The sequence below is a fragment of the Onychomys torridus genome, chromosome 15, assembly GCF_903995425.1.
Source record: "Onychomys torridus chromosome 15, mOncTor1.1, whole genome shotgun sequence".
In the NCBI taxonomy this organism is placed as follows: domain Eukaryota; kingdom Metazoa; phylum Chordata; class Mammalia; order Rodentia; family Cricetidae; genus Onychomys; species Onychomys torridus.
This window is the reverse complement of record NC_050457.1, coordinates 17,901,125-17,924,297: the sequence shown is the minus strand read 5'-3', so window position 1 is coordinate 17,924,297 and position 23,173 is coordinate 17,901,125. Positions and strand designations below refer to the sequence as shown.

Genomic DNA, 23,173 nt, shown 5'->3' with positions numbered 1-23,173 from the left:
CTGGAGTCCTACAGCCTCATTCCAGTGGGAATGAGAAACTGAGTCTGTCTATTTTAATTACAGTTAAATAATTCCACTGGGCTAGTAACACAGCTTTGAACCTGTGTCTATTTGATCCCTCTGCCAGCTACGGACAGGTATATGAGGAAAGTCTTCATAAGAGCTCCCATTTAACATCATTAATATTCATTCTTTCTTAGGTAATTCTGTTATAATTAATTAATTAATGAGGTCTCAATCTGTGTGTACATATATTCTTATTTGCATGCCAAAGTTTACTGGTGTGTGTGTGTGTGTGTGTGTGTGTGTGTGTGTGTGTGTGTGTGTGTGAGAGAGAGAGAGAGAGAGAGAGAGAGAGGGAGAGAGAATGTGTATGTCCCCTAACAACACCTAAAAAGCCTATTTCTCAGAACAAAGCCCCTCCTGGAAGGGAAATCCAAGTCTCTGGGAGTTAACTGACTCCCTCTGGGCATCAGGTGGGGCTTATTTCAGAGCTGCTGTGCATCTGCTAAGTGTTCTGTGAGAGAGAGTTATTCCCTGGCTCTCCTCCTAGTCTACCACCAGCTGGCTCCACAAACAAGGATGGTAACAGCTGCTGCCATCTTACACAAAACCCCTTGACATGACGTGTCTCCCCAGGCACTGCTGGGTTTTGCTCCTGGTCCTAGATCACATGTTAACTACAATCCCTCACCTTTCTCTCAAGTCCACTCAGACCCGCCACTGTACCTAAAATGCTGGTCAAAATCACCAAGTTCTCCACACCAACAAACGCAAACTCACTTCTTAGTTGGGTGCTTTCCTCGACTGTCTTTACGCTCTGACTCCGTGACCCCAAGAACGCCCCAGCAGCTAGTGCACCAGCTTCTCCTTTTCCTGCCCATTCTCACCCAATCCTTTTCGCTAGCCTCCATTCTCCCTTACACTCCAGACTCACTGCCTATTTACAAACTCGACTTCCATGCCCAACACTATCTCCAACTTAACATACCCAAGTCCCCAGCCCCTTAGTGGTGGGGTTTTGTGTGTCTGCTTGTTTTCTTTCTATAGTCTTCTGCATAGTATTCAGTAGCAATTCTAAACTTGCACTGCACAGACAAAGGAGCTCAGGTCCATCCCTACTGTGTCCCTACACATCCATCTACTGTAGCTGAAGAAGCAGCAACTCCATCAACGTGTGGCCGAAGGGTCGTCATCTTGTGGGATATTAGATATCTCTTGGCTGACCTCCCATCACAGACCTCTAAGTGACTGCTAGTTTAAGAGCCTTTAAGGTCTTTCAAAAGGTAAACGGGGGGCACTCCGTGCTTTCCGCAAACCCCTCAGGGCATTCCTTCTCTCTCAGGGTAAAAATCTAAGTCTTTACAAGGCCCTTTGAAAGCTGGCCCCCATCCTGCACCCCAACTTTCACCTCTTCTTATCTCATCTTCTATTATTCACTGTTCCTCCTGTGCTCACTCCAGCCACACTGGCCTCTCTCTGATCTGCACATGGGTCAGATTCTCCTGCCTTGATGCCTAAGCAATTATTATCCTTGTGGCTCAACAGACACCACGTGTTGCTTCCTCACCTCCTTCATGTATGCGCTCCTGGACTTTCTCCTGGCTCTGCACTGGACACTCAGCCCAACCTCACTCTAAACTACCTCCCCCTCCTCCCCTCCCACCTCCTCCTCCTGCCTTCTTGACCATCAGACTCTAAACTATCCTCCTCCTCCTCCCCCCAACTCCTCCTCTTCCCCCCCGCCTCAGCATTAAGAACAGTACCTGGAGCCAGGAGATGGCTCAGAGGGTGAAGACATACACCACCAAGGCTGCCCATCTTAGTTCGACCCCTGGGACCCATTTGGTGAAAGGAGAGAACCAATTCCCAAAAGCTGTACACTGATTCCAACATGGAATAGAACATACTCACAGGCACATAAGAACACAATACTATACACACACACACACACACACACACACACACACATATACATACACACGTATGCGCACACTAAAAGGAAGTGGGAAGGAAGAGAGAGAAGGAAGAACCTTTTTAAAGAGCAATGCCTAGCATGCAGACAGCATTCCTATGTGTTGAATCAATAAATTACTTCTAAAATGTGTTAGTTACTGAAATACATCAGTCCCACAATTGACACTTAGCAGTTATCTATGTTCTAAATACACACACTGCTGTCTTGGCAGAACAGACTCCACACCCTCAGCTATGGAGCCCGCTGCCATCTGGCCCCCGCCTTGCACACCCCTCCTCACCACTCTGTCCCTCACGCTTACTGGTTTCCTCTCCTTCCTTCACAGCTGTATTCTTCACCCACCCCTAGAGTAAAGATGGCTTTGGAACCAGACTCACTTACAGCCCCCCCTTACTCAGCTCCATGCCAACTCCCTGCGGAAGGGTTAGACACTGGCCTTCTTTCTATGGGCAACACAGATAACCGGCCCTGAAGTCAGGGAGCACACACTGGCCGCAAACTGCCTCCTTGTGTGGGTCTGTGAACTTGCTGTGCTTCATGTGCTAAATGTCTTCCCTAACTGCAACCAGCACTGTTCATAATATGAAATACAGGAAATCATTTCCCCTCTTATTAGTCTACTTTGGGCTCTTCACTTTAAATTTTCCATTTGGACTGGGGGCCATTTGTTTTTGTCAGTGGCTCATTTATATACACCAGCGCCATGCTGTCATATTATTTTACTACGACACATTTGTCATTCTGTGTGTCTAACTTTAATGTGTTTTAAAAAAAAAAAAAAAGAACATTTCAGGGAACCATCTGTCTGCTTTTTGTTGTTGCTGATGTTTAAGATCGTTCCTTGAGAGTAACGATGCTCAGAGCTGAGTGTTTTCTGAGACAACACGATCTCACAGCTCACAATCTGACGAGACAACACGATCTCACAGCTCACAATCCGACGAGACAACACAATCTCACAGCTCACAATCTGACGAGACAACACGATCTCACAGCTCACAATCCGACGAGACAACACGATCTCACAGCTCACAATCTGACGAGACAACTCGATCTCACAGCTCACAATCTGACGAGACAACACGATCTCACAGCTCACAATCTGACGAGCTCCAAGTGCAAGGACTGGGGTTTTCAGAAAGGCTGGTGATCTTAAATGACCTCTACCAAGGGCTGAGCCACTTCCTGGCTGAGCAGCTGTGAAGTCGGAACTGGTTCTCCACCAAGGACAAGACACGTGAGGCAGAACAAAAGGACACTCCAGAAAGGAGGACCCTGCTTACAGGCATGTTCCACCTCATTTTTATTCATCACATGTAGTTTAGGATATACTTCAAGAATTAAATTATATTAATAATGCCATTCAATAGGTACCTCACACAGGAAAGGTGAGAATTCCAATACAATCTACGGTAAGCATGTGCCCGTATTACTGTCAGGAGACAAATGACTACCGTCTACAGCTGAAACACCATGGGTTGCGAGTCCAGCTCAAGGCAGACCACGAGCGTAACACGTACAAGACCCTGGGTCCAATCACAACACCAAGACAAACACAGAGGAATGCATTCAGAATGAGCCAAAGTTTGTAATAAAATATGCCTTTGAAGAGGATGAGTAAACCGAACACAGCCAAGAGAGAAGCAAGGCCATGAAGAGTGGCTGTTCTGAAACAATACCCAAGTAACTTCAGGGGATACTGTCCAAGGCCAGACCAGCTACCTTTGTATAGGGAGGAGCCACAGAACCAATCACTTTACCCCCTCCTTAAAGGGCGCCCAATATCCCCAGCCACCCTGTCTGCCGCCCCTCCCGTGTGTGTGTGTGTGTGTGTGTGTGTGTGTGTGTGTGTGTGTGTTTGCACATGTGTGCAGGCTGGAGTTGCATGCAGTTGTGAGCTGCCACGTGGGTACTGGGAACCGAACTACAGTCCTCTGCAAGAGCAGCAAGTGCCCACAACTCTCTCTCCGAGCCTTCACTTCTGAACAGCACAAGCTATTAGACAGTGTTAGTTTGATCTGAATCCCTGAACAGAGTAAAAGGACCTGAAAACACCTGTCAGGCAAAATTATGGACCAAAAAAAAAATGCTTTCCTGATCCACTTCACATAAATTATGTCATTTAATAATCACAATGTGTAAGGGCTCTAGGTCAGTGTTTCTCAACCTGTGGAAAATGACCTCTCTGGAGTCATTCGACAAAGACCCTTTCACTGTATATCAAATATTTGCATTATGATTCATAACAGTAGCAAAATTACAGTTATGAAGCAGCAACAAAAATAACTATGGTGGGGGGGGTCACCATATCATGAGGAACTGTATTAAAGGGTGGCAGCATTAGGAAGGCTGAGAACCACTGCTCTAGGTAAATGTTCAACAAATATCCATTGAGTTTCCAGAATCTTAAGCACACAGAGTTACTGAATAATATAAACATACCCATCAAAAATACCAGAGTAAATAAGAAGAAAGAAGACCAAGTTCTTAGTACTGGAACCATAAAGAAGAATTCAATAAAAAATAAATAAATAAAAACATGCTACAGATGCTAATCAAACTAATTATCAATGGGAATTGAAACAATCTCATAAGCACATTTACAGACTCATACTGTGACGCCAGGGCACCTTTTAAGCTGTGTCAAAATAATGTTTTACTACTAGTGAAGTGCCGACCCCTGAAACTGGCTTATTTGGAAAAACTTACTTAAGGACCTCATCTACAAAGACTGTCTCATTCGGTGCATGTCTACCACCTTCTGGAAAGACAGGGAAAGCGGCAGACACACAGCCGGACCTACGACAACTCCATACGAACCGGTGTGTGTGACCTCCATGCAGCAGCCGTGAGAAGCACTGGATTCAAGAGCCGAGGCAATGATGGAATATTCGAGGTTGACACTATGAAGTTGATAATGCAATGAAATGCACTGGTGTAATATACCCACTCAGGAAAACCTGCAGCCAGCCCTTTAGAAGGCTCTAAACCTATTCCGTGGATCTAAAGTAACAAACCCACTCCGACGTGGTCAGCAGAGGGTTTGAACTGTCCCCTTTCAGTGCAGTTCCGTGGGGGATGGGCTGCTAATCTTTACTTACTAGAAGCAAGGGCCTCCACAGTCTCCATTCTATTCACTCTCTCTCTCTCTGCTCTTTCCTGATCCTTCTATTCTATTCAGCCATGCATGGTTTAAGCTGCACAATCAGCCCATCTTCTAACAAACTCTCCCGGGGCGGCTGAGCCATCCCCAAGCTTTCCTAGCTGCAGCCTAGAACCTCGATGTCCAATCGCTCATCTGAGCACGGGTCCTTTCCTACGGCTCCCCTGTTCTACATTCCTGGCCCAAGTAACACTCCCTCTTTCATCCACGTGGCAAACCATCTCCTCAGACCTTAAGCTCCGGCATTACCACTCCAGAGATGCTCTTCCCAGTTCTCCTTACGTCAGTCTAGATTCTAGCTTAGAAGTAATCTGGGCATGGGGGCCCACGCCTGTAATCCCAGCATGAAGGGAGGCTGAAGAAAGAGGGCTGCTGTGAGTTTGAGGCTAATCTGGTCTACACCCAGTGAGTTTCAGGTCAACCTCAAGAGTATGAGATCCTAGCTCAAAAAGAAGTAAGATAGATAAAAAGAGAAGGAAGGAAGGGATGGGGAAAAGAGAGAAGGAAAAAGGGAAGAGAGAAAAGGAGGAAGAGAAGGCAAAAGCTTTCTTTCAAATACACTGTCTTTACAAAACACTCCCAGAAGCCAGAAGCCGAGTGGTGGTGGCGCATGCCTTTAATCCCAGCACTCGGGAGGCAGAGGCAGGAGGATCTCTGTGAGTTTGAGGCCAGCCTGGTCTACAGAGTGAGTTCCAGGACAGACAGGGTTATACAGAGAAACCCTGTCTTGAAAGGAAAAAAAAAAAAAAAATCCCAGACCAGGCAATTAATCAATCACACCCTTTCTAGAAACAAGGAAACTGAAATTTGAGGAAATCAACCAAGTTGAACAAGGAAGCACTATTATTGGAAAGCACTTATTTAAACCTAGTCTCCTGTGACACTCTAAAACACCACAATGCTCCCAAAGGCAAGGAGACTCCGGAAACCTTGTGCTCTGGTATCCCACATTCGCAATCGCTTCTACCGCACTGAGTGGGGGAGAGAGGAGCTGGATGGCGGCCCAACTAGTCAGGTAAGAGTCAGTTCTAGTGGCCTGCGGTGGTTTGAAGGAGCATGGTCTGTCCCCACAGGCCCACATGCTTAACGCTTGGTCCCCGTTAGTGGAATGTTGGGGAAAGGATTAGCACACATGGCCTTGTTGGAGGAGATGTGCTTCTGGGAGTGGGCTGAGGTTTCAAAAGCCCACACCAGGCCCAGTCTTGCTCCCTCTGCCAGCTGCCTGCAGACCAGGATATAAAGCTCTCAGCTACACTCCCCACCACGCCTATCTACACCATGATCACGGACTCACCCTCTGAAACTGTAGGCCAGCCCCCAATTAAATGCTTCTTTTACCCTAGTCATGTGTCTCCTCACAACAGTAAAAGAGTGAGCCGATTACAGTTCTCAATGAACTACTCTGCAGTTGTAACGAAGTGAGCAGTGAGGAGCCGAAGGCCCTAAACAAGTAAGGTGACAGAATTGCTAATTTACCCTGGTACGATCAGTACAAATGAATACACATGTTGAATACCACAACAAACATCATAAATATATACAATTACTGCATGGCAATACAATTTTTTAAATGATGCCTTAAATGTTTTAATAAGATACATAAGCTACTTAGAAATTCAGAAGAAAATCAGGACATTGGTTAGTCTTACCTGAGTCATCGAGAAATTACTTTGCAATTAAATGCTTAAGGCAGAAAGAAATGTGAAATTCTTTCTTTACACACACACCCAGATGGACTAAGATAAAGGTTCTCTCTCTCTCTCTCTCTCTCTCTCTCTCTCTCTCTCTCTTTCTCAAGATAAAGAAAAATAACTTAGAAGAAAACTAAAAGTAGTAAAGTACAACTATTCCAAAAGAAAAGGGAGCAACGAGTTAGTTCTTTACATTTGAAAGTGAAGAGGGAAAAGCCTCAACCCCAGTGAGCTAACACGCCAGGGAGACTAACAAACAACTGTGCTGTGCTGGGGAGCTGCTCATAAAGCTGTACAACCCTCCCAAATCTGACTGCGTTTGAAGGATTACACACAAACTTCTGAAAACAAAACTGACTGAGGATTGATGGGAAGAGATGAAACGGTCAGTGAAGGTCTAAAGAACACAGCGTCCCAAGATAAAGGACGAGAGAGCACATGGAGGAGGACGCGAGCACACAGCAGGAAAGGCGGGTGAAGAAGATGGATGGCTCAGCAGTGAGGAGCACCTGAGTGCTCCCAGCATCCGCACCAGAGGGCTCGCAACCATGTTTAACTCCAACCCCAGGGGACTGACGCCCTCTTCTGGCCTCCTTCATCACCGACACTTACATGCACATACTCACACAGACATAGAGACACAGATAAACAGACACACACATATGCGCACACACACTCAGACACATAAATAAACATAAAATGAATCTTTAAAAAAGAAGTATCATAATTGACTGCTGAAGACCTTAATGAGAAAGCTCTCTACATGGTCTCAAGTATCTTCCCAAGAACGAGGAGGGGGGGGGATAAAAATAGTAATAATATAGTCGAGATATCAGAAAAGCCCTTAGCTGGGAAAACAAGGAATACAGTGGATGTCCTGTGTCTCATAACAGCTGGAAGACATGTTACCTATGGCAATGCTCTAGTCAGGACTATACAACCCAAACCTAAAGATGAAGAAACACCAACACCAACAAATCCCTGTTGATTACTATGCTATAAAATAATTGACTGGCACTTTTTAAATATGTCAAGGGTGTTTGAGCCCAAGATTTCATAGTGGCTTTACACAGCAGGACTGCATGAGAGAATGATTGGGGGGGGGGGGGGCTTTTGCCCCTCCCCTTGGCATTGTTATAAAAAGTCCTTTTGAATAAAGTTCAGGGCTGGTGGGGTTTTAACCCAGGCCCTCCCGAGGTTATCCTGTGTTTCTGTCTTTCCTCTGGCTGTCTAGGTATCTCTTTCTAACTAAATATTCCTCACTTCTCCCTACTCAAGAGTACCCTGGTCGTAAAAGTGGGAGCTGGTCCCCCACACAAGGGATGACCTTATGAGGTGAAGAAAGGCTAAGAAATCATTAAGAGAAGTTAAAGGGATATGATCACTGTATGAAATGTTGTAGGATAGTAGACTAGATTCCATACTAACGAAAAACATCCTAAAAGGAAGAGGCAACATTGGAACAAAGGGAAAAACTGGACTGGTTACTATTCTGTATCAATATTAAACTTCTTGATCGCATCTGTAACAACGACTGCATAAAAGATGGTTTTTATTACCAAAAACAGAAACTAAGCTTTCAAGGGTAAAGGGCATGATTTTAAACAACTTAATCTCCATGGTTCCAAAGATAATAATTCATGTGACATGTGGCATGTGTGCATGTGTGCGTAAATGGGAAGGGAGGGAAGGGGAGGGAAAGGGAGGGAAGGGGAGGGGAGAGGAGGGAAAGAGAGGGAAGGGGAGAGGAGGTGAGGGAAAGAGAGGGAAGGGGAGAGGAGGTGAAGGAAAGAGAGGGAAGGAGAAGGAAAGGGGAGAGGAGGGAAGGGAAGGGGAGGGGAGGGGAGGGAAAGGGGACAGGGGCGGGTGAGCAGCACAGCGACTCTTGTTTTGAATGGTGATTCTAGACTGGAGAGACAGCTCCGTGGTTAAGAGCACAGGCTGATCTTGGAGAAGACCCCAGTTTTATTTCCAGCACCATATTAGGCAGCTCACAACAGCCTGCTCCAGAGATCTAATGCCTTCTTCTGGCCTCCATGGGCACGGCACAATCCCACACACCAAGACATATAACTGAAAAGTGAAAAATGAAGAATTTTAATTGGTGAGTCTACATAAAGAGTGCTGAAGAAAAAAACCTAAAATGACTTGAAAGTAAAAACAAAAAGAAAAGAAGCTATTTCAAAACAACCCATTAAAAAGCAGAGCCAAAGAGCGGGGTGTGGTGGGGGCCTGCAAACATAAGCTCTCAAGAGTCTAAGGCAGAAGGATTACAAGTTTGAGGCCAGCCTGGGCTACACAGTGAGAGCCTGTCTCCAAAGACTTTTTTTTTTAGAACTCAGGAGCGATTAAGTGACCACTTGCAGAACAGGAGTGTTTGTTTCTGCTGACTAACTCCACAAGACTGCAGTTCAGTAGCCACATGTGTCAACTCCTGAAAGCTTCAGGGTCATAGAGAGTCTACGGCTGCTGGTCAAAGTTTTAAACTTTTGGTGAGCTATATGCATTCCCTACTAAAAATAACATCAATTTCAAGTCCAAACACCTTAGAAAAAAAACTGAGATCAGAAGGTCGAGGTTCAAATTCAGACAGCTCTGTGACCTTGGGCAGATTAACCACTGGACTACAAGTTCCTCATCATTAAAGTGGAATAAAAGAAGTATCTGGTACCCATCCACTAAGGACTGCGGGCTTGGGATGTGGCTCAATGGCAGGGCACTTGCCTAGGCAAGGCCCCAAACGCAGACACACACTGAAGGTGACATAATTATGAGTACCCAAATGCACAAGCACTCAGAGTCAAGGCATTTTATTCAACTCTAACTTCAGCTAACTATAAAGCCACACGTTCTTCCCAAACCAAGCCCAAACTTTACTTAATCTAAAAGAAAAGAAAAAAGCTGCTGGGCAGTGGTGGCGCATGCCTTTAATCCCAGCACTCTGGAGGCAGAGGCAGGAGGATCTCTTTGAGTTCCAGGACAGGCTCCAAAGATACACAGAGGGACCCTGTCTCAGAAAAAAAAAGAAAAGAAAAGAAAAAGAAAAAAGCATCTGAGATGCTCACAAATCAGAAAAGGAGATTAACTGTACACAAGTCACATGCAAATTCAACAACGGAAACATTTTGCTAAGTAAAATAGGGTATCAGAATAAACTTCTTGTTGGATCAGTCAGTCACCTAAATGCACACAATGGCAGATGAGATCTAGTATTTCTTAAACTTTCCTATCCTGGAAACAATGAACACAAAGATAATTAATATGCTATATATGAGATTTCAGTCAAGAGAGTCAAATTTTCACCTCAATTTCAGCTATTAGCACGTGTCTACCCAATCCTATTAAATTTTAATTATAAAACTGGTATTAATAGTTCACAGTGTAATTTCAGTACCAGGGAGGAAAGGAAGGAGGGAGGACAGCCAGTTCCAGTTTAGGCCTCTTACAGAACAAGGCTGCCTCTAACCACCTCCCCAAATTCTTAGCTTAATTATACCCTCCTAACATCGGCAAAACTATCAGCCCGGTTACTCTGCCTTAAGTTGGCACAATCTAGTGACCGTCTATTACATTTTACCACATTGTGTAGCAATAAGAGATCAAAAGTAAGACAAATGTGGACTGGCCCGGTGCTGCATGCGCTGGGGAGGCAGAGGCAGGTGGATTTCTCTGATTTCCAGGCCAGCCTGCTCTACATAGTGAGATGAGACCACTGGAGGGGGGGGGCTGGGGCGGACACCGAAACGAACAAAGTTGTCATAATTCTGTACATTTATATACAGCCCAATTCCACCACCACCACCCAAAAAATGTAAAAACTAAACTAAGAATGAAACCGCCAAGGATATTTTCAATTCTGGGTGGTATCTGACATGAACCCTTAGTAATTTTTTACAAAAAGTGTACACTGCTTAGTGTTTATTTTATTATTTTTTTAAAGATTTATTTATTTATTATCTATACAGAAGAGGGCGCCAGGTCTCATTACAGATGGCTGTGAGCCACCATGTGGTTGCTGGGAATTGAACTCAGGACCTCTGGAAGAGCAGCCGGTGGCTCTTAACCTCTGAGCCATCTCTCCAGCCCCGTAGTGTTTATTTTTTAAATTCACTCTATTTGTAAATAATTACATTAGGACTGGTTCATAGCACTCTATTTAAACATTATCTCCATGTTCAGGGGAATGGGGGTGGGGGAGTACCCTGGGGCAAAGATCAAGTAAAACCGCCAAAACGTGATCAAAACCAGTGTGTCATTCATACAGAACCCCAAACCACCGCTTAGCCCCTACGTCGGCAGAGTCCAATAAGCGACCTTCCTACTCTCAACCTCCCTCCTCAAATGGCCTCTTCACCTTCAAAAAGTGCCTTGCTCCAGGTCTGACCCTGCAGACCTGAAATTCACTAGAAGTTCAAAATTCCAAACTCCTGCGCGCAGCCCAGATCAACTCAAGTCAACGGTTTGGGAAGTGGGACTCCAGCTCACCCACTGGTTCTCTTCCCCCGCCGCCTTCCACGCCCCGAGATGTTCCCCCTAAAAAAAGCCCTGCGCCCCGCGGGGCCACCCCAGCCACCCACCAGAGCAGCCGGGCGGCCGCCTGGCGTCCCTGCGGCGGCGCTCCCGCACCCCGAGCCCGGGTCCTCACTTCTTCCAATCGCTGCTGAAGAGGCCGAAGGCGCCCGAGGGAGCGATGGTCGAGGTGGCCTCCTGCCCCAGCTCCGCCGCCTCCCCTCCTCCCGACTGCTCGTTGTAGGCGAAACTGTTGCTGGACATCGCGGCGGTACCGGCGAGCGGGCGGCGGCAGCGGCGGCGGAGGCCGGGGGTCCTCTCCGAAGGGCTCGCGTCCCGACGACACCGAACAAAACTAGTTGCGGAACGGAGGGGCGCGCGCCGGCGCTTCCGGGCTCGTCACCGCTCCGGCCGACCCGGCGGCCCACCCCCCTGCGCGTGCGCACTGTGTCCGCCCGGGCCAGGCGCCTGGCGGCTCCCGGGTTGCGCTGGATCCTCGCGCTCCGGGTATTAGAAGCGGCCGGGAAGCTGCACACCCGGGAGCCTTCCAGGAAGCCGGGTCTGCACCGCGTCTGCCGGAGGGTGGTGGGCTTGGGATCCACTACTGGATTTGAAGCCCTTGCGTGCGTTTTGCTGCTGGGCCTCCAGGGTTCTTTGCTTCAATTCTGCTGCCCACGGATCGCTCCTCGATTCTTCCAGGAAAAAAAAAAAAAATGCCATGCACACTCCAGATCAACTCCGCTTCAGCAGTCACGAGCTCGCTGCCTCGAGGCTGGTTTCCTTTCCTCTCCCAGCCAGTGTGGCCTGACGGACGTTCTAGACTTGAAAGCTCCTCCTCCCGAGCGTGGCTTGCAGGGTCCGCACAGGAGCAGGCATCCCCCCCCGCACCTCCGCCAAAATTGGCTAGGTAGTCCGGGGGGCCTGAAGCTCCCCAACTTGAAGCTTGAAGCGAGCGTCCCGCCCGCAGTCAGCTGCCCAGAGCAGAGCCTCCACAGGCTGTGGGAGTGGCCTCGCCTCTGAGCGCCACCTGCTCCCACTTTTTGGCAAACAGCTTTCTAACATCGCCTAGCCAGGCAGGTGGGATGGTTGCTGGCCATGGAGCTGCTGCAGCCCTCCTGTCCTGAGCAGCTTTCCTGGGGGACCCTCCCCAGCGAGCATCGCTGGTGGCTACCGCCCCTTCTTTCTGCTTTCCCTTCACCTGCAGCCCAGGAGGAACTGAATACCTGGAGCCCGGCAGCCAGCCACCAAAACCCAAGGATAGCACCAGGCTAACACCAACTGGGGGCCCACCAAGGATCCTCTACTTGACTGAAAGGTCACGTCTCTGGAGAAACATGCTCCTCCTTAGTGCTAGGAAGGAGAGGAGCAATTGGCCTCCAGACTGATCAAAGGCTGGCAGTTCATTGACCTGTCCAGACATACAATCTTAGATCATCTCAAATATGTTGCTCCCCAGTATTGATGATATTGATAGATTTGTAGAGTCTTGCCTACATCTGATCGCTGGTGATGATACATAACGAGGAGTTATGTGACGATTATATCCCAGGCACTATTCTAAATGTTGTACATGGATGAATTCATTCACTAGGGAAAGACACTAAGCTTTGGTTACTTCATCTGTCAAGTAAGGACACTGATGTACACGTCTTCACTGCAGAACATAGCTGAGTGTATGAATATGTACACTTTGACCAGATCTAAATTGTTCTCCAGTATCATAGCATGTTACTCCAATGCAGTGTATGAGAGGACGTTTCTTCACATTCTCATAATTTTGTCATAAATGTGATATTATGGATATTATTTGTGTTATAATTAATTTATATTCATGTTGATAATGGATGTGGATATCTTTTTTTTGTACTGAGTCCCCCAAAGACCACCAAGAGCCCCAATCTGATGCAAAAGCAGAGTCTTTGTTTTGTTACAAGTTAACTCGGGACTCTGACAAAGCAGCAGAGCAGGAGAGACCCCAAGTAGCAATGGGGCACGGTTTTTAAAGGGGGGAGCCTTGGGGTCTACAGACTACATAGGAATAGACTCAGGATTGGTTTATGTGAGTGGCAATCATGTTAGTAACTTTTAATTGGCTGGGGTTAGTTAGGGGTTACTATTATCCATATTGGGGCAGGCCTGGACAAGTCCCAGGCTTTGTCCTTGAGCTGCCTTGGAGGCTGGCTGGCCTAGCACATACTGACTGTGAGGGCTGGGGGCTGGCTCAGTGGCCCAGGCTTTCACATTGACCCATGCACTGGTGAGGGGTCCCAGACAGTGAACAACTGGCTGAACCTTGAGCAGAGTACGTGCAGAAAGGGAGCTACTGCAAGGACTATGTCCTTTGTTCACGGCCCTCCCAGAAACTGCTTGCTCAAGTCTCAGGAAACTGAAATTGAGGCCCGATCTCTGAGAAAACAGAGCAGCATCTGCCTGGTCCTTTCACTTTCATGTTCTTATTCCATGTCCTTTTTGCATTTTTGGAAGTGTACATAAACATATTAGTCCGATTTATCTCAAATAGTTCATTTTCTTATGGAAAAGGTTTATTTTGTTTTTAATGACAGGGTTGTTATTTATTAAGCAGTGCAATAATATTCATTAAGCAGTGCTGTTTACCATTTGAGAAAAGCCACAAGGTACAACAAAACTCACTATAAGAGTTTATTAAGGGAAGGGATCAGAAGGGGGTGCTTAGGCTTATGGAAAGATCATGCAGGAAGAGAGGGCAGAGGGGTGAGTGGGACCCGCTTTTATACATTCCCCTACACATGTGCATATGGGCTTACTTAGCTATGTCACACACATAGATTACATGATCACGCAGTGCACATAATACATAAGGCCCTGGGTGACTAAGCGTCTTGCCAGCACATGTGTGGTCATGGGGGAGTGGCTAGGAATTCTAACATTCCAGATTCTTTGTTCTTATTTAAAAAAAAAATGGCAGGTGAATGGGAAAGGGGGCGCTGTGTCTCCCAAAACTGCTTCCAGCTGACTCAGTAGGTGTCAGTTAACTTCTGGGGGTAGGGAAGGGGGTTTCAGGGGTAGCCAGACGTCCTGAGGTAGTGAATTGTCCGCTGCTGCTTTAGGAATGTCTTCCACTGCTTCAGGCTCTGTGACTGTTCGGGGTCTGACAAGGTGCTGGCAAGGCAGAAGAGGAAGTTTAGAAAAAATGTTACCTTGGGGAGGTCGCTGAGGAGTCCCAGGGTGAGGGAGGGTGGTCCCAAGACCAGGAAAGTTTGGATTATACTTATCTGAAGTGGATCTGACCTGTCCAGGTGGATTCAAGCTGGCTCTGGAGCTCGGGAGAATTTTTAAACATATTAAGAAGCAGCCACAGGGAATTTAAAATCTTGAGCTGGTAGCCATGATGTTACAATGTTTAGTACTATGCTATCAGAATTTTATTGGTTAGTGTTAGCAAGAGAGAGAGAGAAACTTGGAGCATGCTTTTAATTTTCACCTGAGATAAGTCTTATCTAAGACAAACCTCAAGGCACCTGTTTCGTTGTTTGTTTGTTTGTTTGTTTGTTGGGTTTTTGTTTTGTTTTGTTTTGTTGGGGTTGTTTTTTTGTTTTTTTTTTTGTTTTTTTTGGTAGTTTAGCATCCAGGAGGCACAGGTAATCAACTGCTGAGGGCATTTAATAATAATAGATTGTTACGTTAAAGTCTGTTTTTTGCAGATTCCAGACTCTTTTGAGTCTGGGGGTGTAAATACCTCTGGACTGTTACTGTTCTTTACCTCCTGGGGCTACTTGATAGTCATTGGCCTCTGGCTCTATGGTGGTTGGTAACAATTAGCTGAGTAGCAATGGGATGGTAATGGGGGGTGGTGCCTAGCAATAGAAGGGTTCTGAGTGTCTCAGACCTTGGGGTCCACCTGAGAGGCTGGCAAGGGAAAGGAAATGCCAGAGTTAGTAGGGTGGGTGACTAGGAGGAGGAGAGGAGCTGCCGGCGGGTCTGGAGTGAGGCAAATGGGGGGAGCAAATGAAATAAAGCTCCTACCTTAGCTAGACAATCTCTTCCCATTAGAGGCACAAGGCAGACTGGCACAACTAAAAATGTGTGGGTGAGGGATACCCCTGAAAATACAATTAAGTGGTGGGGTCTAGTGAGGTAAGTAAGGCTGTCCCCCTACCCTGTGATCTATTACAACAATTGAATACCCCAATTAACATTCCTCCAACCTCAAAATCAAACCATAAACTAACACATTTCTGAGAAAAAAATATTAGGAGGTATTATTATAAAGAGTGGTCACCAGCCATCCAGATTGTCCAAGAACAGGGCACAACAACTGCTGATCTTTCAAAGACACCAACAGCTCTACCTTTAAAATGGTTAACAGACAAGCCTGTATGTGTTCAGCAATGGCCTTTAACAACAGAGAAATTTCAGGCTTTAGAAGAACTGGTACAAGAACAGTTAAATGCTCAGCATATTGAAGAATCAACCAGCCTTTGGAATTCTCTTATATTTGTTGTTAATAAGAAATCTGGTAAATGGAGAATAGTAACAGACCTAAGAGCAATTAAAAAGGTAATTTAGACAATGGGCTCTCTATAATCTGGAGAGAGATTATAGTAGATTTGCCTACTCTGTTACCTAAAGGATGGCCAATTACAGTTATTGATTTAAAAGACTATTTCTTCTCAATACCCTTACAAGAAAAAGACAAAGAAAGATTTGCCTTCATGGTACCTACTTATACTAATTCTCAGCCAGTTAAGAGATATCAATGGAGGGTTCTCCCACAGGGAAATGTTAAATAGCCCAACTTTGTGCCAATATTTTGTAAGACAGCCATTGGAAGTGACACATAAAAAATTTCCTAAATCTATAATTTATCATTACACAATGATATTTTACTAGCTGATTCAAATGCAGATACCTTAGAATGAATGTTTTAAGAAGTAAAGAAAATTTTACCTTGTTGGGGATTAAAAATTGCTCCTGAAAAGGTACAAAGAGGAAATTATTTTAATTATTTAGGATATAAAATAGGTCTACAAAAAAATTAGACTCCAAAATATGAAAATTAGGAGAGATCAATTATGGACTCTTAATGGCTTTCAAACATCATTCAGAGACATTTCCTATCTATGAACTGTTGTTGGGGTAAAAAATGATGAACTGTGTAATTTGTTCAAAAACTTAGAAGGTGACAAGGACTTAAATAGTCCAAGAGAATTATCAGCTGAAGCTGAGAGAGAATTGGCCTTGGTGGAAAAGAAAGTACAGGAAGGACACGTGGATCATGTGGATCCAAAGCTTGGTTGTATTTTGGTTATTTTACCCTCTAAGCATTCTCCTACAGGAATTTTAATGCAGAGGGAAGATATTATATTGGAATGGATATTTCTACCCAAATAAACAGAGTAAAAAATTTTTAACTTACATGGAAAAGATCTCTGAGTTGATTTTAAAAGGAAAATTGAGACTTTGTCAATTAGCAGGAATAAACCCAGCAGAAATTGTAATACCTTTAACTGAGGGTGACATTGACAAATTATGGCAAAGAGTTTGCAGTAATTTTTTTGGGAGAGATTAACAGAAAATATCCCAAAAGCAATAGAATTCAACTTATAAAGAGAGCTGATTGGATCCTGCCTCACATTGTACGGGAAACTCCAATATCTGAAGCCCCTACATTTTATACAGATGCAAATAAACAAGGAAAGGCAGGTTACAAATCAGAAAATTTAAGTAAAGTGGTTCAAAGTCCTTATATTTTGGTTCAAAAATAGGAATTGTATGCTATTCTGATGGTATTAATAATTTTTTTGAAATTTTCATCATAGTTACTGATTCTCAGTACACTGAAAGGGTGGTCTTACATATTGAGACTCCAGAAGTTATCCCTGATGAGTCAGAATTAACTTTGTCATTTATTCAGTTACAAGGTATAATCAGGAATAGGAAGCATCCCTTATTTATAACTCACATCCTCTCCCATATGAGTCTGCCAGGATCTCTAGCACAAGGTAATGACAAGATCAATAAACTATTGATAGGAAATGTGCTGGAGGACTCAGAATTTTATTTTTTAAAAAAATCATGTCAATATTAAAGGTTAAAAATAGAATTTTTCCATAACCTGGCAACAAGCCAAGGAAATGTTCCACTTGTTCTTTTTACAATCAGACTCCACTACCAGCAGGATGTAACCCAAAGGGTACTCAGAGGAATGAAATCTGGCAGATGGATGTGTTTCACTTTGCATAATTTAGAAAATTGAAATATGTACACCATATCACTGGTAACTATTCAGGATTTCAATGGGCAATGGCTTTGGGTTCTGAAAAAGCTGATTCAGCAATGACACATTTGCTAGAAGTTATGGCCATTATGGGTATACCTGCATAAATTAAAACTGACAATGCTCCAGCATATGTCTCTGGTAAAATGAAACAGTTTTTTGCTTATTATAATATAAAGCATATTACATATACCACATAAGCAGTTGTAGAAAGATCAAATTGAACTCTAAAGGATATGCTAAATAAACAGAAAGGAGTAACAAAAAACCCAGAAATAAATTACATAATGCTCTATTAACATTAATTTTCTTAATAATATGAGAAAGGAACAACAGCTGCAGAGAGACATTGGATAATAGAAAAAACTATAGAATTAAATCAGCCTATATACTTTAAGGATGTGCTGACCTCAGAATGGAAACCAGTGTATATGTTAGGTTGGGGACGAGGTTTTGCTTTTGTTTCTACAGAGAAGAAAACCTATGGATACCATCGAAATGGATAAAGGTTCGATTTGAATGAGAGAGATCTCTTTATTAGAAGAGGTGATAGTTCATCAACAAGCATGACCATCCAATTTAAATTAACTTATACCACTAACAAATGCTTTTCATTTAATCAGATATAACTTGCCAAAAGGGAACCTCCCCAAAGGTAAGTTTGGGGAAAGGTTTTTGTTTTTGTCTTTCAGTATAATGAAGGCTAAGTAATCTGAAGAACACTGGAAAAATGAAACATCTATAGGAAAAGGACAAATGTCCCAAGAAAAAGAGTAAATTGGCCTAAAGGTTTATCACATATAAAATTTCACAACTCTTCCTAAATTTTATTTCTGCTCTTTCCTGCAGACACTTAACACAAATGGTCTTTATGTAGTCCCAGGTCAATTAAAAATTAAAGCTGGCTTTGGAGTTGGAGAATGGCTCTCTCCTTCTCTAAATCCAAGCATACTTGTTAAAAGAAAATGCAAAATCTCTGTATCATGTGAGAAGAGCCATGTGATATAGAACAGAAGAAAACCAAAGTTAAGGAACTATTCTATTGTCACTAACCCCAATTCTTTGGTTCTATTTTGACTCTTTAAAACTTTTCTTGAGATATGAGTTTTATATCAAAATTTATAAGATTATATATATTAAACTTTTGTTATGATATTAATGGTCATATAGAATACTAACTAATTCTACAAAAAAAAAAAAGGCTTCATTTAGCTGTGTATACATGCTCTTGTGTTTGATTCTCTAACAGTATTCTGCAAGGAATCATGACCAGACCTAACAGCAAATTTGAAGTCTCTAAAAAGATGATGGGGCCCCACAATGATGATTCCACATGGACAATAATAATAATACTAAGCTGACAAACATCACCCAAATATCATCTTTGGACTACAAACTGCTCAGGACAATTTTGAGATGGCTAGCTGAGATAATCCAGCCTCACAGACTACTTGAGCAAGGACTAGAGATAACCCCTGCACTTTTGCATTATGCAGAGACTGGGCAACAAATGATACAGCTACCTCTCCCAAGACTTGACAATTGACTCAGTTTTTTTCTTCTCAGGATCCCCTAAAGATGCCTTCACCCCCAAACAGCAGGAAGTAATTTTAAGAACATGATGCCCACATTCCCAAGATATGAGGCAGGTGGCTTTTGGTCTTTCAATGGGTTTTGGATAATTGTCAATGACTAGGATGGTTGGTTACAAGTTGTTATTGTTAATGGTCAGGGAAAAGGCTAAACAAAGGAGATTAGATTTAAGGTTCTTGTTTGAAAAAAAGAGGATATAGGGAAGAGGTAGATTATTTAATCTACTCTGAAAAAAAAGGGAGGATATAGATATGATATAAATAAAGAGGTAGATTATTGAATCTACTTTTAAAAGCAACTACTAGTTTTAAATATTTTACATTAGATTAGAGTTTGTATATTGTATATAAATTATGTATATTGATACAAATTTGAGATTGATTTTGTTAGAAAATTCTGTATGTATCTTTCTAATCTTGTTCAAGGTATTGTACCTATACAGTTCATTTAATAATGCAATGCAAGTTATTATTACCAACTATTAGGATATAAAGAAATGAAAGTTAGTAGTTGGTCATTACAATCGAACTTGTAGTCATGTTAAGTTTGTTTTCAAGGTCAAGCAGAGATATATTTTAGATAGACAGGTCATCTTCAAACCTTTCAGAGATCTATAGAATATGGCATTTAAGATGTTTTAATAACATAGATTTTTTTTCTTTTTTTATGACTATAAGTCTTGTCTATCTGCTTCAGAGAAGATATGGGTGTTGAAGAACCTCCACAGGGAGTTAACTTTCATTGTGGCAAAAAAGTGCCTTAGCATCGACTGCTGACAGTATTCTATCCAAAATGAGCAAACAAACAGGGCACAAAACAAAGGACTACTGATCCATGCCAAGACAAGTGTGGTTGTAGCTTTGGCAACAGGCATCCTCTGAGGTCAGGGCAATATGGCACCATCGCTAAAGTGGCTTTGCAATCCAGAAAAGGTACAGTGCCCCTTTCTTCAAAGGCAGCTGAGCAGGCAATGAGCCGATAGCTCCTGGTGTGCAGTGGAACAATAGCTGGAGCAGTTATTCTTGAAGGAGTAACTATGCTCATGGAGTCTGGCCTCTCAAAAATGGTAGACTGGCATTTAATAAAGGAGATGAAGCCACCCACAAGCCAAGAAGAATGGGAAGTTGCATTCCAAAAATTTCCAGAATTTAAAATTCTGAATCATGACATGACACTGGCAGAATTCAAGTTTATCTGGTACATGGAATCCTCGAATCGAATGTGGGATTGAGCTGTAGGCCTTGTATATAACCTATGTCACAAATGAGTCTGTCAGTTATGCTAAGCCTGTAGGCTGAAGATGATGCCCCAACATTGCAGAGAAACCTTGGGGACTGTCCAGGCAGCTGGCTGTTTCTGTCATAACTCACATTTTTTGGTAGTCACTTTTTTGCACTTCCTATTTTACTAGGTAATATTATTTCCTTCTCAGCTCTCTGAGGGAGTTGGAGATTAGTTATAGCTATAGTTTTCCTTGTTAACAATTTCAGGAAAGAAACTCACTAAAGAGGTATAAGGTGTATAAGTATGAAAGACTTATAAGATAGTTTTCAGTTGGTAATACAAATTAGGATAGAAGGTAAATTATAAACAATCCTTTAGATTCACAAAGATAGAATAGATAATGGAATATTTTCTCTGAATATGTCAAATGCAAATGGACTAGACATTATTGATGTATTTATTGCCTGCATATATTATATATAGTTTTATATTAGTTATCTTTTTATTTTAGATAAAAAGGGGGAAATGTGGTGATATATTGTTCCCCAATATATTGTGCACCCTACTAAAGCTTATCTGTTTAAAAAAAGCCACTTTATTAAACTTTTTTTTGGTTTTTCGAGACAGGGTTTCTCTGTGTAGCTTTGCGCCTTTCCTGGATCTCGCTCTGTAGACCAGGCTGGCCTCAAACTCACAAAGATCTGTCTGCCTCCGCCTCCCGAGTGCTGGGATTAAAGGTGTGCGCCACCACTGCCTGGCTTGGCACATGCTTTTAATCCCAGCACTAATCATAGAGGTCTGAAGGTTTGTACAGACAGACAGGAAGTGATGTAGCTGGGCAGAGAGAGAAAGTGAGATGCAGAACAGAAAGGCATATTGGGGTGGGTATACAGGAAGTAGGTCTCTTTGGAAGCTAAGGAGTCAGTAGTCAGTAAGGTAAGGTTGGCTGTGGTCTGTCCTCTTTCCTCTGATCTCTTAGTTTTCATCCCAATATCTGGCTCCGGGTTTTTTTTATTAATAAGACCATTTAGTAATTTCTCTTACATGTGACCTTTCAGCAATCTGTGCCTGTTGTTTGCTCACCTCTGTGTGTCTCTGTCCACCTAGAAACAAGTGTCATTAAGTCAGTCACATGTCGGGCATTCTAGTGTTTGTGTCTGGAGTGCAAGTGCTCAGAATACGTTGTATGGAGGTAGTGAGAGGTGAGAGCATCATGTCTGTAGCAGGCACTACCATTCCCCCTGAGCACACTCACCTCATTTCCCTGTGGGGATGGTAGTGATATTGAAGACAATGTGCCAGCTGACAGAATGTCAGCCCTGCTGGTGTAATCATGTTGCATGAAAGTTATTAAAATTTTATTCCTTTTTTGACATGGGGTCACACTGTGTAGCCCATGTCGGTCTCGAACTCACAATTCTCCTATCACAGCCCTAGAATGATTAGGATTAGGTTTGTATGCCTTAGAAATCCTACAGGAGTTCCTGTTTTGAGGGCTTCCCGTCCTCCACACAGTGGTCAGCAGAAGGGCCTTTGGAAGTTAACTGGATGTGGAGAGCCTGACCTCAGAAAGAGCTTTAGTTCATGTATGGACTCTGGACTCAGTGGCATGACTTGGTGGTGTTAGGGGTGAAGCTACTTTTCCTGGGACTTTTGAGCACCACAGGGCCAATTCTCCTGTGAAAGGAAGATGCAGGAAAACCCCTGTGGTCGTCTTTCACAAACATCACTTTTATTCCGAGATTCATAACAAACATCAAGAACATTAATGTCTGCTACTTAGAGTGAGGCAGGGAAGCGGCCAGAGAAGAGGGGTCTGATGTGACCTGGGTAGACTTTGGACACGTTTTCAGCTCCTGCCCCTTGAATAGGGATGCCTTTGAGGGGCGGGGTCTTTGCAGAATTGCTGTGGCTCAGGATTCCATCATTTGCTCCCTTCTTCCTGGCTGGACCCCTGAGCAGGGCATGGACACGGGTGTCATGGACTTTCTGCATGGTTCTGCCTGCAGGTCTCTGCCCATACATGGGTTCTCTCCAACACCACAGCTGCAGAATTGTGGCGTTCTGCATCCTCCAAAGATCTCTTAAAATGCAACAACACACGAGAAAGAGAACCTTGTGACTCCAGCTATACAGGGCATCTTTCAAACTGTGGTCACCCTGCTCTCCAAGCTGCTTCCTCCTGTGTAAACCTCTGCTCCCAGTCACCTCTGTCCCTCATCATTTAGCTCCCTCCCCATACCACTTTTCTTCTCCCTCAGCACCTCCTCTTTTCCCTCCCCACTCCCTTCTCTTAATGTGGTCAACACCCTTCTGCCGTTGACTTCTAGTCCAACATTTTTAGATTTCCAATGTGCAGGATACCATGAGATTTCCTTCTGGGATGCTAGATATGTTGATAGGTTCCATTGAACCATTCCATGGTATCTAGCTCTAGCTTCCCAATGCATTGTATCCCATAAATACAGAAAATTATGATCTGTCCATTGACACAGACATGAGTAAAACATTCATCCAAACACAGAAAGGTGCCTGGGCCAGGCCTGCTGCTTGTTCTCCAGACGTCCCCCTGTGCCCCATTTCTGAGTGGAGACTCTGTTCTGCCCCTGGTGAGGTTTCCTTGATGGACAGCAACAGCACAGTCTCATCACAGCGTTTCCTATCCTCCTTGTCCATGCTCTCAAGCCTCTAGGCTGGCCACGGCTGCTGGTGGACTTGCCCTTTGCTGAGGCTCTGTGGGAGCACAAGCTGTCTTC

The 23,173-nt window shown here is 43.9% G+C and overlaps 1 protein-coding gene across 2 annotated transcripts in view; it reads right to left on the bottom strand.

Annotated features, from left to right (window-relative positions):
* Ap3b1 (adaptor related protein complex 3 subunit beta 1) overlaps positions 1–12,140 on the bottom strand; it is a 205,645-nt gene extending 193,505 nt beyond the window's left edge. The window contains exon 1 of one of the 2 annotated variants that reach the window (XM_036206993.1): positions 11,478–12,140. In XM_036206993.1, the coding sequence (XP_036062886.1) occupies positions 11,478–11,605 (128 nt within the window). In that variant the 5' untranslated portion in view covers positions 11,606–12,140. Of the gene's footprint in view, positions 1–11,409; positions 11,443–11,477 lie in introns of those variants that run through there. The other variant, XM_036206994.1, reaches the window with a different exon arrangement.
* Between the last annotated feature and the right edge of the window lie 11,033 nt (positions 12,141–23,173).